This window comes from Oreochromis niloticus, linkage group LG16, assembly GCF_001858045.2.
Source record: "Oreochromis niloticus isolate F11D_XX linkage group LG16, O_niloticus_UMD_NMBU, whole genome shotgun sequence".
In the NCBI taxonomy this organism is placed as follows: domain Eukaryota; kingdom Metazoa; phylum Chordata; class Actinopteri; order Cichliformes; family Cichlidae; genus Oreochromis; species Oreochromis niloticus.
The window spans coordinates 10,545,673-10,558,893 of NC_031987.2; the positions used below are offsets into that span (position 1 = coordinate 10,545,673).

The following is a 13,221-nucleotide window of genomic DNA, read 5'->3' on the forward strand; positions in this document are numbered from 1 at the left end:
GATGCATCTACATTTAAAGAAACGACTGTATTATTAGGCGATCCAGTGAATGCAAGTCTTTTTAGCAGACAGTACTTATAAGAAAGTTAATCAAGGGAGAAACACAAAGTGTATGTTTCATCAAATGTGGTCATGGTAACAGTCTTGTGTTACAGAATTTAGTAATTTTTAGTTTCTTAAAAAATACATTTGCCTTAACTGTCTGTCAGTTTAATGGAAAATCTAATGTTTTGTTCTTAAACCCTTTAAGATGAAACATTTTACAAGCGTTCTTGAAATTGTTACCACATGCTAGAGACAAACTACAGTTGTTTTCGTAAAGAAGAGAAAATTTGCTTTATGGAGAAATTCATGTATCACAGTAGCACAAGGCATAAAGTACTGCAATGTGAACACAGACAGAAAGAGTAAGGTCTGCCTATATTTTACCATGAGCACTTCGTGTGACCTTACTCCTCAACCATTTTGGGTGAGGTAAAAATGTCACGTGGTTCTTTTTTAAAAATTATTTTCTAGCCAAAATTACAAAATAGGTTTATTAGGTCTGTATGAATCTTTATAAATCTCGATCTCCAATCTTGAGAAATAACATTTTCTTCCACTTGTATGCCGATGACACGCAGCTCTAGCTCCCACTAAAATTGACAGATGCATAAAACCTCTACCCAATATTAAGAAATGGATGTGCGCTATTTTTATTAAATTAACCTCAGCTAAACAGATGTCCTTACAATTGTTTAGACAAGTTGCCTCCAAGCGTCATATCCTCTCTTCGTCCTTCATCTGTTTATTTGAAATCACTTTTTAGAAATCTGACGTGCTATTTGATTCTGATCTAATTTTTGAGAAACACATTAACAAGATCACCTGGTCCTGCTTGTAATAGGTATCAATAAATAGATCCATCCCATCCATCCTCTTCTACCTATCCTTAACAGGATCGTGGGGGGGCTGCAGCCTATCCCAGCTATAGGGGACATAAATCGATAAATAGACTTCTTAAAAAAGTGAACATATTAGACCAGTTTCATTGACTCAACGCTGGCTGGCCATTACTTTTGAAATTGATTTTAAGATTTTATTCATTACTTTTAAAGCCATTCACAGTCTGGCTCTGGCATACATATTGGAACTGAAGTCCATTATCAACCATTGTGCAGCCTGCGATCCTCAGAAACGTGTTAACTGTTCCCACTGCACACTTAAAAACAAAAGGTGATTGAATATTTCCTGTTAGGACTTCTTGGTTGTGGAATACTCTACCTGCAGGATTCCAGCTCACACTCACTGTCATCTTCTAAGTCAGTGTTAAAGACTGATTTATATCATAGGGCTTTCTTGTAAATGTTATTATAGACATTATATCTTAGAGATTCTTAGCTTATGTCAATTTTGTTTTTTTAACTTTGAAATTGACCTAAAATGTAAATGTACTATTTTATTTACTATTATTATCACTAAAATTATTATTAAAAACAATGAGAAAAGAAGAATACCCTATCTATTAATACCCAATTATTTTTTTTTTTTTGTCTTACAGCACCAACCATGCCATATTCAAAGCAACTTTTCTTACCTTTCTGATACTTGGTTTGAACTTCAGCAGATCCTCTTCACCATAGTTACGGTCAAACAGTCATTTGTGAGTCTGAACTTTCACAAATGAATGAACTGAGTGAAATTTGCTGAAAACATTCATGCTCTCGAGGAGATAAATACATCTGATTTGAAAGATCTCTTTAAAGTTTAATGAACACTGCAGCCTCCTGGGAAAGCTAGTGAGGCTTTAGAGTTTAGGTCTTGTAAAATTACAGTACATTAGTGCGGTCACTCGCAGGGTGAAAGCTGTGTCTTTTTAACTTGAAAAGAACTGAACAGTCCCACAGGTTTCACATTCAGCAGTCTAGATCAAAATAATGCAAATGTCTTCACTTTTCTTTTAGTTTCTCCCTTAATTCACACTCTGTGTATGCATTTTATGCATCCTCATATTTGGATACTTTAAATTTAAAAATGATTTTCAGTCCATCATTGACTAAACTTTTAATTTTCTGCGTTTCCCCCACAGCTTTCTGGGAATACAAGACCATCAGCTCACACAGGTGGGCACTGTTTGGTTTAGTTTAACCAAGTGTTTAAGTCTAATCCAGTGTAAATTTTGAGCTTGTAGATTGCCTGTAGTTTAGCTTTAAGGTGGTGAAAGTTGAGGTTCAAACCACAATTTAGTAATAATCGATCTTGAATGGTAAAAAACTTTACAACGACCATAGCTTCACATTTGGAGCTGGTTTAGGCTTTGCAGATGTGTCAAGGAGAATTTTCCATAGGTAAATGTTACTTGGTTTCTCAACCAAACTTTACAGCTCCTACAGTGTATCTACACATTTGTAGTGTAAGGAAAGTGCTACTTGTCTGGTGAAATCTACAACCAGACATTAATTAAAAGCAAAAGCAGTCTTTCGTCGTGCATCTCAAACAGTATTTTCTCATAAAGCGTTTAGCTTGTTTGCATCCATCTATTAAATTACTGCCATCTCGTAGGAAGTGTTGGCTGTTCTCCCAGGAAGCAAGATTAATTCTCTTTGACTCTGATTGCTGAAATTTGTAGTATCTATTGTTTTGATGAGACTGACCATGTCTCCTTTACACTTGCTTGAGCTTTACAAGCCAAGTAGCATAGACAGTATAAAAGTGAGCATAGCTACCGTGATGTCACAGATTCGTTTCTGAAGTCTTGTTTCAAAGACTTGAGATTAGTGTTTTGACTGTTTCCATCTTGGTTAGAAAAAGGGGGGAAAAAAAAGGATGTGATGAGAATGGTTGGGTGTGAATGTGAAACCACTTGTGCATTGCCTTGTCAATGAGCAAGCCAATGAGCATAACACAGATAATTATCCTATATGACCAGGATTTACAAAATTGACTAAATTTTTATGTTAGTTTTTTCTCAGTAGTCAGAATCATTTTTATGCAGAATAAATGCTCATAATTTTCATCATTTATGTACAGTTTTCCAGTAATATACTTTAATGTGAAGTGAATTGCTCTAAACAGTTCTAAAGACATTCGTCCATCACTTGTCAGTGTCGGTTAATAGTAAGCACTTTGATAATATACACTGAGAAGGCTTTCCACAAGGTTTAGGAGTATGTTGACGGGAATTTTTGGCCATTCCTTCAGAATGGTCAGACACTAATGATAAACGAGAAGGCCTGGCTTTCAGTCGTGGCTCTAAGTCATCCGAAATATTGTATCAGTTTGGGTTGAGGTCAGGACTCTGTGCAGGCCAGTCAAGTTCCTCCACACTAAACATGCTTGTCCGTGTCTTTATGGACCTTGCTTTGTGCACTGGTGCGCAGTCTTGGTAGAACTGGAAGGGGCCATCCCCAAACTGCTAAGTTGGGAGTATGAATTTGCCCAAAATGTCTTGGTTTGATGAAGAGTTCCTTTCACTAGAACTTCACTGAAAAATAACCTCAGACCATAATCCCACCAACACCAAAATTTATACTTGGCACAGTGCAGTCAGACAAGTACCACTCTCCAGGCACCCTTCAAACCTAAACTTGTCCATCGGATTGCCAGATGGAGAAACGTTATTCGTCACTCCAGAGAACACATCTGCTCTGGAGTCCAGTGGTGGCATGCTTTATAACATTGCATTTTACGCTTTGCATTGCGCTTGGTGATGTAAGGCTTGGATGCAGTTGCTCGGCCATGGAAACCCATTCCACGATGCTCCCTATGCACTGTTCTCAGCTTGCCTTTATATAAAACTCAGCCCATTTTACTTCATGTTGATATAGATAATACAAAAACTATGGAAGCCATGGTTTTTTCTGAGTGGACGTGAGATACACAGGGTGAGTATAAACAAGAAAAGGATGTCCATTTAGGGAGCACACAAGTGAGTCAGGAATAAGAAAACTTTGTCATTTCATTTGTTGTGGATTTGTTCTGTTCATTTGCAAAAGTGAACCACACAACAGGAAATTGCAAAGAACAACTCTGTAATACCGTTTCGATGATTGTGAAAATTGCGAACAATGCCGTCATTTTTGAGTCCATCACTGATTGTTGCGGTAAATGCTCTCCAACACCTAATGTGTTGTATTCCTGATTTGGATCCTTAGCTGGCCACCTACCACGGTACCTGAAATAGAGAGTCTGAAGCAAATATGAAAACATATTTCAAGTGCTGAAGTTTTCAGTGCCAAATGTTGTTTATTTAAACATTTGTAGTTTTTATATACAAATACAATCAGTTAATTGTTTTTTTTCTTTGGTTATCATTGGATTGACTGCCCAAAACCATCCTCTTAAAACTGTAGTTGATGATTTGGACATTTCTCACTCTGTTACTCAGTTGACATCAAAGCAAACACTGAGTACAGAGACATCCAATAGATGGAGCTTTTTGGACAAAATGATAAAACTGTCAGCCTTTTCTCTAAGGGAAGGCATCATGTATCCACATCTTACAGCTCTGCAAACTGCTTTCATTTCTCAATAAACAGACCAAAAAGAGCGATTTTCAACAGCCATTTTGAAGCATTTTCTGTCTCAACTGTACCTTGTGTTTGAAAAAGAGAAAAAGCACTTTGTGTATGACTTGACCGTGATGCCCTACAAAAAGCCCCCGCTGATGTTGTTGCAAAATGAGACATTATTCATAGTGTCAAAAATAACTTGAAGGTCAGTGACATTTAATCCATTGTGTCTCATTTTTAGGGCATCAGACACAAAGCAGGCCTGGGGTTTGGAGTGTAATTGACTCTGACAAACATCATGACAAATGTAATGCCATCCACTCCTTGAATGGTTTTCATGTGCCAGATGTGTCTGCATGTTTTTTATTCACATTTGGTATTTAGTCATGGCGTGGACTGTGAGCCTTCATTCCCTCTGTGAGACAGTAAATAACCCCAGCATCCTCTGGGAGTGACTACATAAAACACTCTGTGGTTAGAAGGGCTCTGTGCCTGCCAGAGGCATTGCTAAACTGTGGATGCTTAACTTGTATCAAGTAAAAGCAATATCCTACATATATCTGTTTATCTAGCCGAAAAACACAACACCAATAAACAGTTGCAATAAAAACAAATGTCTAAAGATCTGAAATGACAAAACAAGACATAAAGAGAGAAAATGGCAAAATTGGGAAATTCTTGACTTTGTTTGAGGAACATTTTTTTATAACCAGCCAAACAGATCAGACAATTTTATTTCGATTATTTCTAGAATCTTATGCCAAAAATGATTCTTCTGTTGTTTTTCACATATTATGTGAATCACGAGACATCTTTAGGCTGATTAAGAAAATGCAGGGCATTTTTCTTTTTAAGTCCCCTTATTTGCTCCTTTTGGTCTCTGGTGCTCTTTCAGACTTGACTTGGCACGTGTGTTTAGAGCGGTTGAATTCACTTTTAAATATGCCTTTTCTCTAGAGGTCCCAGCCCCTTGTGATGTGACCCGCATGACTAATTCCATTTAAAGGGGAATAACATGCATTAGGGCTCTCACTTTTCTGCCTTCCATTTGCATAATTTTGTTTGGCAACTTGGAAAAGGGCCATTAACAGCACTGAGACACACACTGTAAAGGGTAGGGATGGAGGCAGATCGATACTTGATTTCAACGTCTTTAGCAGCATCCGGGTCCAGATCAGGATGCATTCACTAATTCAAATTCGTGCTGGAGTCTTGTGATGCTACTATTAGTTCCTGATAAGGAAACACCGTTGTACTGCCTCTCTTAATCTCTGACAGACACATTCGCTCGATCGATAGTCTTTTACTTTTTTGTTGCAAAGACAAGATTGATTGCCAGGGGTTAGCTCGTGCTTAATTCCACTGCTTGCACCGCTCATTATTGTTTCAATTAGGCATTCTCTAGAGACCTTATTCAGTGTGGCATGAAAATGCCGTGACCCCCTGCAATTCACATCAAACACCAGATGTTTGCCAGGAGAACCTCTGACACCAACTTTATTCAGGTTGAGAAGTGAAAGCACCGTCCAAACAAGTGGATTAAGCAGGAGGTGGTCTGTCAGCGGGGAAGCATGGGGATGACCGGGGGAAGTTGCGACTCGCGCCAGTGAGGAGGAAATAATGACAATGTTACCTCCTCATGAATTATTAAGTGCCCTGTTCTTATTTTAGCCCGACTCAAAATGCTGCATTTTCATCTGTGGGTCTGAGGCTGTGTGCAAGGGTATTTTTTTTATTTATTTATTTTTTTTGACAGCTGTATTACTGCTGATAAGCGAGACTGTGTGAGCTGATCAAGTAGTGAGACAAGCGTTCAGAGCACTAGCAGCACAGCAGCAGCAGCGCTGTAGTCACTAGGAGCCGTGGCAGCAGAAGCAGCAGCAGCACTATCAGTCACAGCACAGGCAGCAGCGACAGCAGCAGCAACAAACTCTCTCCCGTCTTTTTCTTTTTGGAGTTGTTTCCTGCTCAGACGACAAAAGGCGAGGAAGTGGGAGAGAAGTGATCCAGGGCTTATAGCTGTCATCAAAAACAAAACCAAAACGCAGACCTGGCTGCCCCCATGCCTATCGAATTTGTTTGCAAAATCAAATTTGCAGAGGAGGATGAGAAGCAGAAAAGCAAGCAGGATGGGGACAAGGAGAGCCTGATCGAGGAGAGCTGCACACCTCCCGCCAAGGACCTGGCCGGGTTTGCTAACTCCTGCTCCCTTCATGGGATTAACCACATCTTTGTCTCTGGTCGCCTGGGCATCCGGCAGACTCTCTGGGCTCTTGCCTTTTTGACTTCACTGGCACTCTTTCTGTACCAAGCAGCTAAGTGTGCCATCTCTTACCTGGAGCACCCTCACGTCACAGCTCTGAATGAAGAGGCGACCCCCGAGATGGTTTTCCCCGCTGTGACCATCTGCAACATAAACCGCTTTCGCTTCTCAGCGCTCACCGATGCTGACATCTACCACCTGGCTAACTTGACAGGTCTGCCCCCCAAAAACAGGGACGGGCACAAACCCACTGATTTAATGTATCCTGCTCCTGACATGCAGGACATTTTCAACAGGACAGGACATCAGTTAGAAGAGATGCTCATGAGCTGCAATTTTAGTGGACAGAACTGCTCAGCCGAGGACTTCACTGTGGTGAGTGTAAAAGTTTCTCAAAGTTTTGTGTTTTGCTCACTCTTACAAAGTGACACCACTCATTCGTGATTTATTGGCTTCAGAAAAACTTTTATTGTTGTTGTTGTTCCTGCAAAAACAACCTTGTTAAACAAGTATTTGAAACATTAAAGGGGCCACAAGTGTGTAACTTAACAATGTCCTTGTTCATACAAAACTACCTGTAAGGATGAAAGCGGTAGGATCACGTTAAGACAAGAGCGGTTTAAATTCTCTTTGTGTTTCTACTCATCTCTTGGGGCCATGTGGTTCCCACGGTACAGTTCTGCATGCAAGATTCATGTCTTTTGTTCAGTCATCGAGCTGTATCTCTTCTCACTAAGTTCTAAGCAGCAACAGTGTTTCTCTTCAGCCGTGCCTCCACTAGAATCTATTATGTCAAAGAACAAAGGCTGCTCCCAAAGAAGAAAAACAGAGAGCTGTTGTATGTGGTTGTAGACTTTTCCAAGGCAAACTGTGCTTTAGTGCTGCCTCCAACCCTACTAGCTGAGAGTGCATGGCAACAAAATTGCCATCAAAAATAGCCGAGTCTCTTCTTCCTCTCTTTTCCATCTCTCCCTGTCGCTTCCACTCTCTCTTCCTGACATTGCAGAGCAGCTGCCTGCCTCTCTCTCGCTCTCCCTCTCGCTGGGCTCTTGTACCTTTCAGGAGGGAAGGAAGGAGTAATGCTTCTTCAACGTTGTATTTCAATCTCGCTGCTGTTAAGATTAAATATTTAAAGACTGACATACATGATTTTTGCATTAGCCAGATTGACTAAAAGGAATGAAACAATTTCCATGAGAGGGAAAGTGTGTGTGTGTGTGTGTGTGTGTGTGTGAGAGAGAGAGAGAGAGAGAGAGAGAGAGAGATGGAAAGAGAGAGAGGATCAGGTGAAAGAGGGAGAGTTTGTGCCTGTGTTCTGTGCACTATTTATTAAAGGCACTGTCCTTGCAGGAGATGGATTTCCCCATCTCTCCTGCAGGAATAGGAATATGCAATTGCTTTAGTGATGATAAAGTGGGGGTGTCAAGTCTTAATAGGGTATGTTGAACATTGATATGCTCACCTTTCTGAGACCTGAAGATTCTGTCTTATCACAGAGATGGCACTACATTATGTCTGATGTGCCAAATTACGCTGAAGAAATAATGACGTCTCTCTGCTTCTCATTTGATTTCTCCGACACTCTAGCACGGTATTTATTTTTTCTTTATTTTGTTGGCAAGGCAGCCTCTTACACATACACATAAAATTACCTGTGACATGAGCGTGGATTCCCCTCCAGAGAATGTTCTCAGTTGTTCTGTCGAGCAAAAGAAAATGTTGTGCTCCTCAGGGTACCCAAAAAGTTTTGCAGTATTCAGTCTGAAGCGGCATCGCGAGTTTATAACGTGCTTCTGGCACGTTTGACGGCAATATCCTCTGACACTTTGACACTCACTCCTCTCCGAGTACATTAATTAGCAGACAATTCTGACATCCAGGAAATGTCTGTTCCATGTCGATGAAACGTCCTGTAGCTCTCTTTGGACACTGGGTGACTTCATCACAGATTAGGATCCTGTTGGAAGTTCCCTAAGCTGCTGTTTCCTCTCTGTCAACTATGTGATCTGCATTTTCAGGGGCTGTCAGTTAGATTTGTTACAGACTACTTGCTGCCGCCACGCATGAAAAATCACTTACTTTGAGTCCTGGTGGGGATCTGCACTGGGAGTACAAGGAGAGGAAGGACTGGGAGTTGTGGGATCAGACTGGTGAGCAAAAACAGGACAATGCCAGTGAAGCTCAGTCACGTGTATGCGTGCCTCTGTTTTTGTTTGTGTATGTGTATATTTGTAACTAGAAATTGCGTGCAGCAAGAAGGCCATTATTACAGGTGATGTGCTATTAATCACATGCAAGCATGTTCAAAAAACAAGAGTCCTGCACAAACCGGTCATTATTCTTCCTCTCTTAGGGCCCTGCTTCAGGATCGAAATGTATTTTCTTTTGATTGATCATTCTGAGAGCTCCAGATGTTATATTTTGGTAAAAGCTTCATGGATGCGGGACTCTTGGGAAAATTGTATGATGAAATATAATTGTGACATTTTCTGACATTTGAGCTTTTCTGTAACCAGACCATGTTCTGTGTAATAGACCTCCGGTTTCCAGTTTTCCTTTTTTTTCACTCGGAATCTTTATTATATCTTTTATGTTTTTTAATCTGAATTACTATAAAATCCCAAATCTAAATAGCCATGCATGGTAAATTTAGTGACTGAAATGGTTTCTGGAAAAACACTAAAATCTCAAAAATATATCAATATTTTTCTCTCTTTTTTTAAGTTTGTTTATTTCAGAAATCATGACTTGCCCTCTGTGCATTCACTGATGAAAGAGTCAAATAAATATGAGTCTCAAGGCCAGGAAAAAAAAAATGGTCTGGCTGCTTTAATTCATGGCAGAAAAATACATAATCACGTAGCAGAGAAATTTGTTTTCCTCTTTCCAGCATTGTGGACCGGCATGATTATTTGACGTAGGTAATAAGGCCATTCTTTATAATTAAAGATTACATTATTGACTTGGATTAATCACAGAAGATAAAGCTGATTCAACAAGCCATGAATAAATAGATTAATATTTTTCTTCCAGTCTAACTCTGAATAATTGTTCATCTATTGTGTGGTGCTGTCGCACAGATGAGCAGCGAGCCCTTTGGCTTTTTTTAAACAGAGCTCTGAATTGGTTTGCTCTGACTCTCAGCTGTGTTTGCTGCTGCATTATCAGATTTTGCTCTCAGCAAGGACAGATCCCTTCTGCATATATTCATGGAGATAACTAAACAGCTATAGGGTGGCATGCGAGGTGATCTATAAAAACCTGGGTTAACGGGGACAACACTGAAGAGCTCTCTGCCTGCAATTTGTCATTTCACTGACTGAAGCCTCCATTGTGTGTTTTATAGATAATTGAATGTTTAATGGTGTAAGCCACAGATGATGTTCACCCCCTTCCCCCGTCATATCCTTCATAGTAGAGCAAAATCCGAAGCCGCATTAATGTAAATCAATATAATGTAGAAAATGGCACAAAAGAGACATAATTGGGAGTTGATCTCAATAACTGCTCCTGCTCCTGTGTGGGTCATGAGAGAAAGGGGGGAGGCAATGAAAAATTATAGTGAGAGCGTAAATAGGGATGCGAATTTAAGTCTCGGTGGTAACAAGCTGCAGAACTGGCATACACCTAGACTCAGAGTTTTATATGTAGCTGGCGTGGATTCACATAGAGCCGACTTTCAAAACAAGTTTTTACATTTTTCTGATATGCTGAAGCCATACACCGTCTCCGCAATCTCCTACTTGGGCCTGATGTGCAAAATGTGGCTCCTGAGCCCTTGCATGAGTGTGACATTCCATGTTACAACAAGAAATACATCTCTGACCTTTGGCGTTGTCTTTGAGCCCTGCAAAAACTCAGTTACAGGATTTCATTCTCACTTATATATACGTGTGTGTGCGTTAGCGCGCGCGTGTGAAAATCTGTGTATATGTGCAGATAACTGTGAGAGTGACATCCGCTTCCCTAGTGGCTCCAAAGTGTAACAGCACATACACACACACACACACACACACACACACACACACACACACACACACTCTTCTCCCCCAGCCTGCCGTCTTCCCTCCTGGTGGAGAGCGAGGAGTGTGGGAGCGTGAAAGTGACTGGCTATCTGGACTGGCTTCGTCTTCAACAGCCTGTCAATTAGCCATCTACAGTTCCACTGCTGTGGGAGTCCCTGCAGCTTAACATGCTGTCTGATATCGGATTCAACCCTAGAGGCCAGCGGTGAGCGTTATTACATCCTCCACCACCCATAAACAAACAACTCTTTTCTTGTCTTTTTTTATCATCTTTTACTCTTCTTGCAAAATGCAAGAGAGGGAAAAGAAACAAAAAGCTGATCCCAGATCTTTTCAAGGCTAAAGGGAGGACTACTGCTTTTGCAACCCACTTCAGTGCCACTGCACTCCTTTCCCACCTTCTCCTCCTCTTCCTCCTCCTCCTCCAGTGTATCAGAGGAAGATGAATTACAGTGCATTTGGTCCGTTGCTCCTCCTGATATGCATCACCACTGTCTAATCAGATTAAACCCACCTGTGACCAGCCAATGGATAACACCAATATGCAAACTGTTTATATTTGGGAAGATTTACCTTTTCCATCGCTCCCTGAGCTGGTTTTAAAACCTCTAACTGTGCCTCGGTTTAGAACGCTCGGCGTGATGAGGAGAATCTGCGGCTCAGGGATGGCGGTGGCTTTTAACTCGACGATAAAGGCTTCCGATGTTGTGGTACAGCTAAACCCCCTTTCTCTAACCCCTGGGAGTATTTTACTCACACAGACATTTGTCTCTTTCTGACAAGTCATAACACCGAGCTGTTGGTAGTGTTAATGTGGCTGCACACAACACACACATGCACGCAGGCACCCGCACACAAACATGTGTACCAAAGGGTGTATAGTGTAGATAGAATACTTCCCCACACAAACACACACAGGTCTCATCACAGATTGAGAGAGTAGGCTTGCAAGATTGATCATGACTCCTGACTGGGTGCCCCTCCCTCTCTGGAGGATCAATACATCCTTCAGTCAGATTGCTTCCCTGCCCTTCCTACTCCGAGCCTGGTGTGACTAATTATCTTGTGCCTGTGTTTTGGGCCCAGTCTCAGCTGCATTTGTTAATGCTGCCAGAGTTAGTGAAGAATCTGATCTTTGGAACAAGATATCTGTTTGTTTTAGCGTATATCCAACCCAAATCAATCAATATACACTGTCTACCTTTCCCCTAAAGGGCGCTGAAATTATCGAGCAATATAAGATGACTCACGGCTAGAGCTGAGATGAGGAGGAAAGAGCGTTTTGACAAAGCAATATAAAATTTACAGACAGATCTGAAAGTCAAAATGCATATTTTTCATACAGCTATTGGACTTTTTTCCCCCCTACAAACAGGTCTTAAACGTGTATCGCTCCTCAGGCTCCACCAGATTAAATGGAAGTCTTTTTCTTGAAAAATAAACCATGTGTTTACACGTTGTGCAGGTGATGGAGCATCTAAGCAACATCTTTTTCTGTCTACCCAATTTTCATATCGCAGATGTTCTCCATATTAGCAGGTGTGATATTTTCAAGTTGGGTATGTCCACATTACCAATTTAAAAAGTTTCTCTTGCAGCTCTTCTGCAATATGAACATGTTTTGGACCATAGATTTTTGAAAAAATGCCACAATTTGGGTAGTTTTTCCTCAGTACAGCACCGCACTGGTTTTAAATCAGTTAATCAAGATATGATTCAAATGCAGACTTTGATTTCGTGGTATGCTTTGGGTCTGTCAGATTAGTTTTATAGCATTCGTTTGAACATGGCAAGAGAGTATGCTGCTTCTATCAGCAGTCAATAAACACTAGTGGCCCAATTAAACTGGAAGCCATACATACCAATGCCATAACACAACCTCTACCATGTTTGACAGTGAGGTATGCGTTAGACCATGCCTTTCCTTCTCCATACTTTTTAAAATTTTATTCTATTTTTTTAAATCTGATACAAGCTGTTCCTGATTTCACCCGCTCAAAGAATTTTTCTCCTGAAATCTCCAGGCTGTTTTTAGATGTTTTCTGACATCATCTATTCAGGCCTTTGTGTTCGTCAGTGTAACCAGTGGTTTGCACCTTGTTGTAAACATGCTGTATTTAAAAAGGGGTTTTCTTAACCCTGGAAACAATTGTGTGATCATTAACTTTAGTTGCAATATATGGTCCTTCAGGTTTGGTTTTGCAGACCTGGTTAGTGCATTACTTGCTTTATTCTCGTTAAAATGACGTTAACGCCATAACCACATTAATGCGGAAAATCTCCATCAGCGAGTTAGCATGGATCGCCCCGTGCGTGGGGCTGCACAGCGTCAACGTGTTAGCGCGGTTAGCTCGTTAATGCGTTATCGCCGTACGATCCGGGCTAACTCGCTAACGGAGATTTGCCGCGTTAATGCGGTTATGGCGTTGACGTCATTTTAACG

General features: G+C 40.8%; 1 protein-coding gene across 4 annotated transcripts in view; it reads left to right on the forward strand.

Moving 5' to 3' along the window:
• The window catches only part of asic4a (acid-sensing (proton-gated) ion channel family member 4a), a 125,313-nt gene that overhangs the window by 21,761 nt on the left and 90,331 nt on the right, over positions 1–13,221 (forward strand). For 2 of the 4 annotated variants that reach the window (XR_266169.3, XM_025904055.1), the window contains exon 1: positions 6,553–7,128. The exons of 1 other annotated variant lie outside the window; for it this stretch is intronic. Coding sequence is in view for 2 of the 3 variants with exons in the window: in XM_025904055.1 (XP_025759840.1) it covers positions 6,553–7,128 (576 nt within the window). In the remaining variant the exon portion in view is untranslated. Of the gene's footprint in view, positions 1–6,144; positions 7,129–13,221 lie in introns of those variants that run through there. One more of the 4 variants, XM_003445398.5, reaches the window with a different exon arrangement.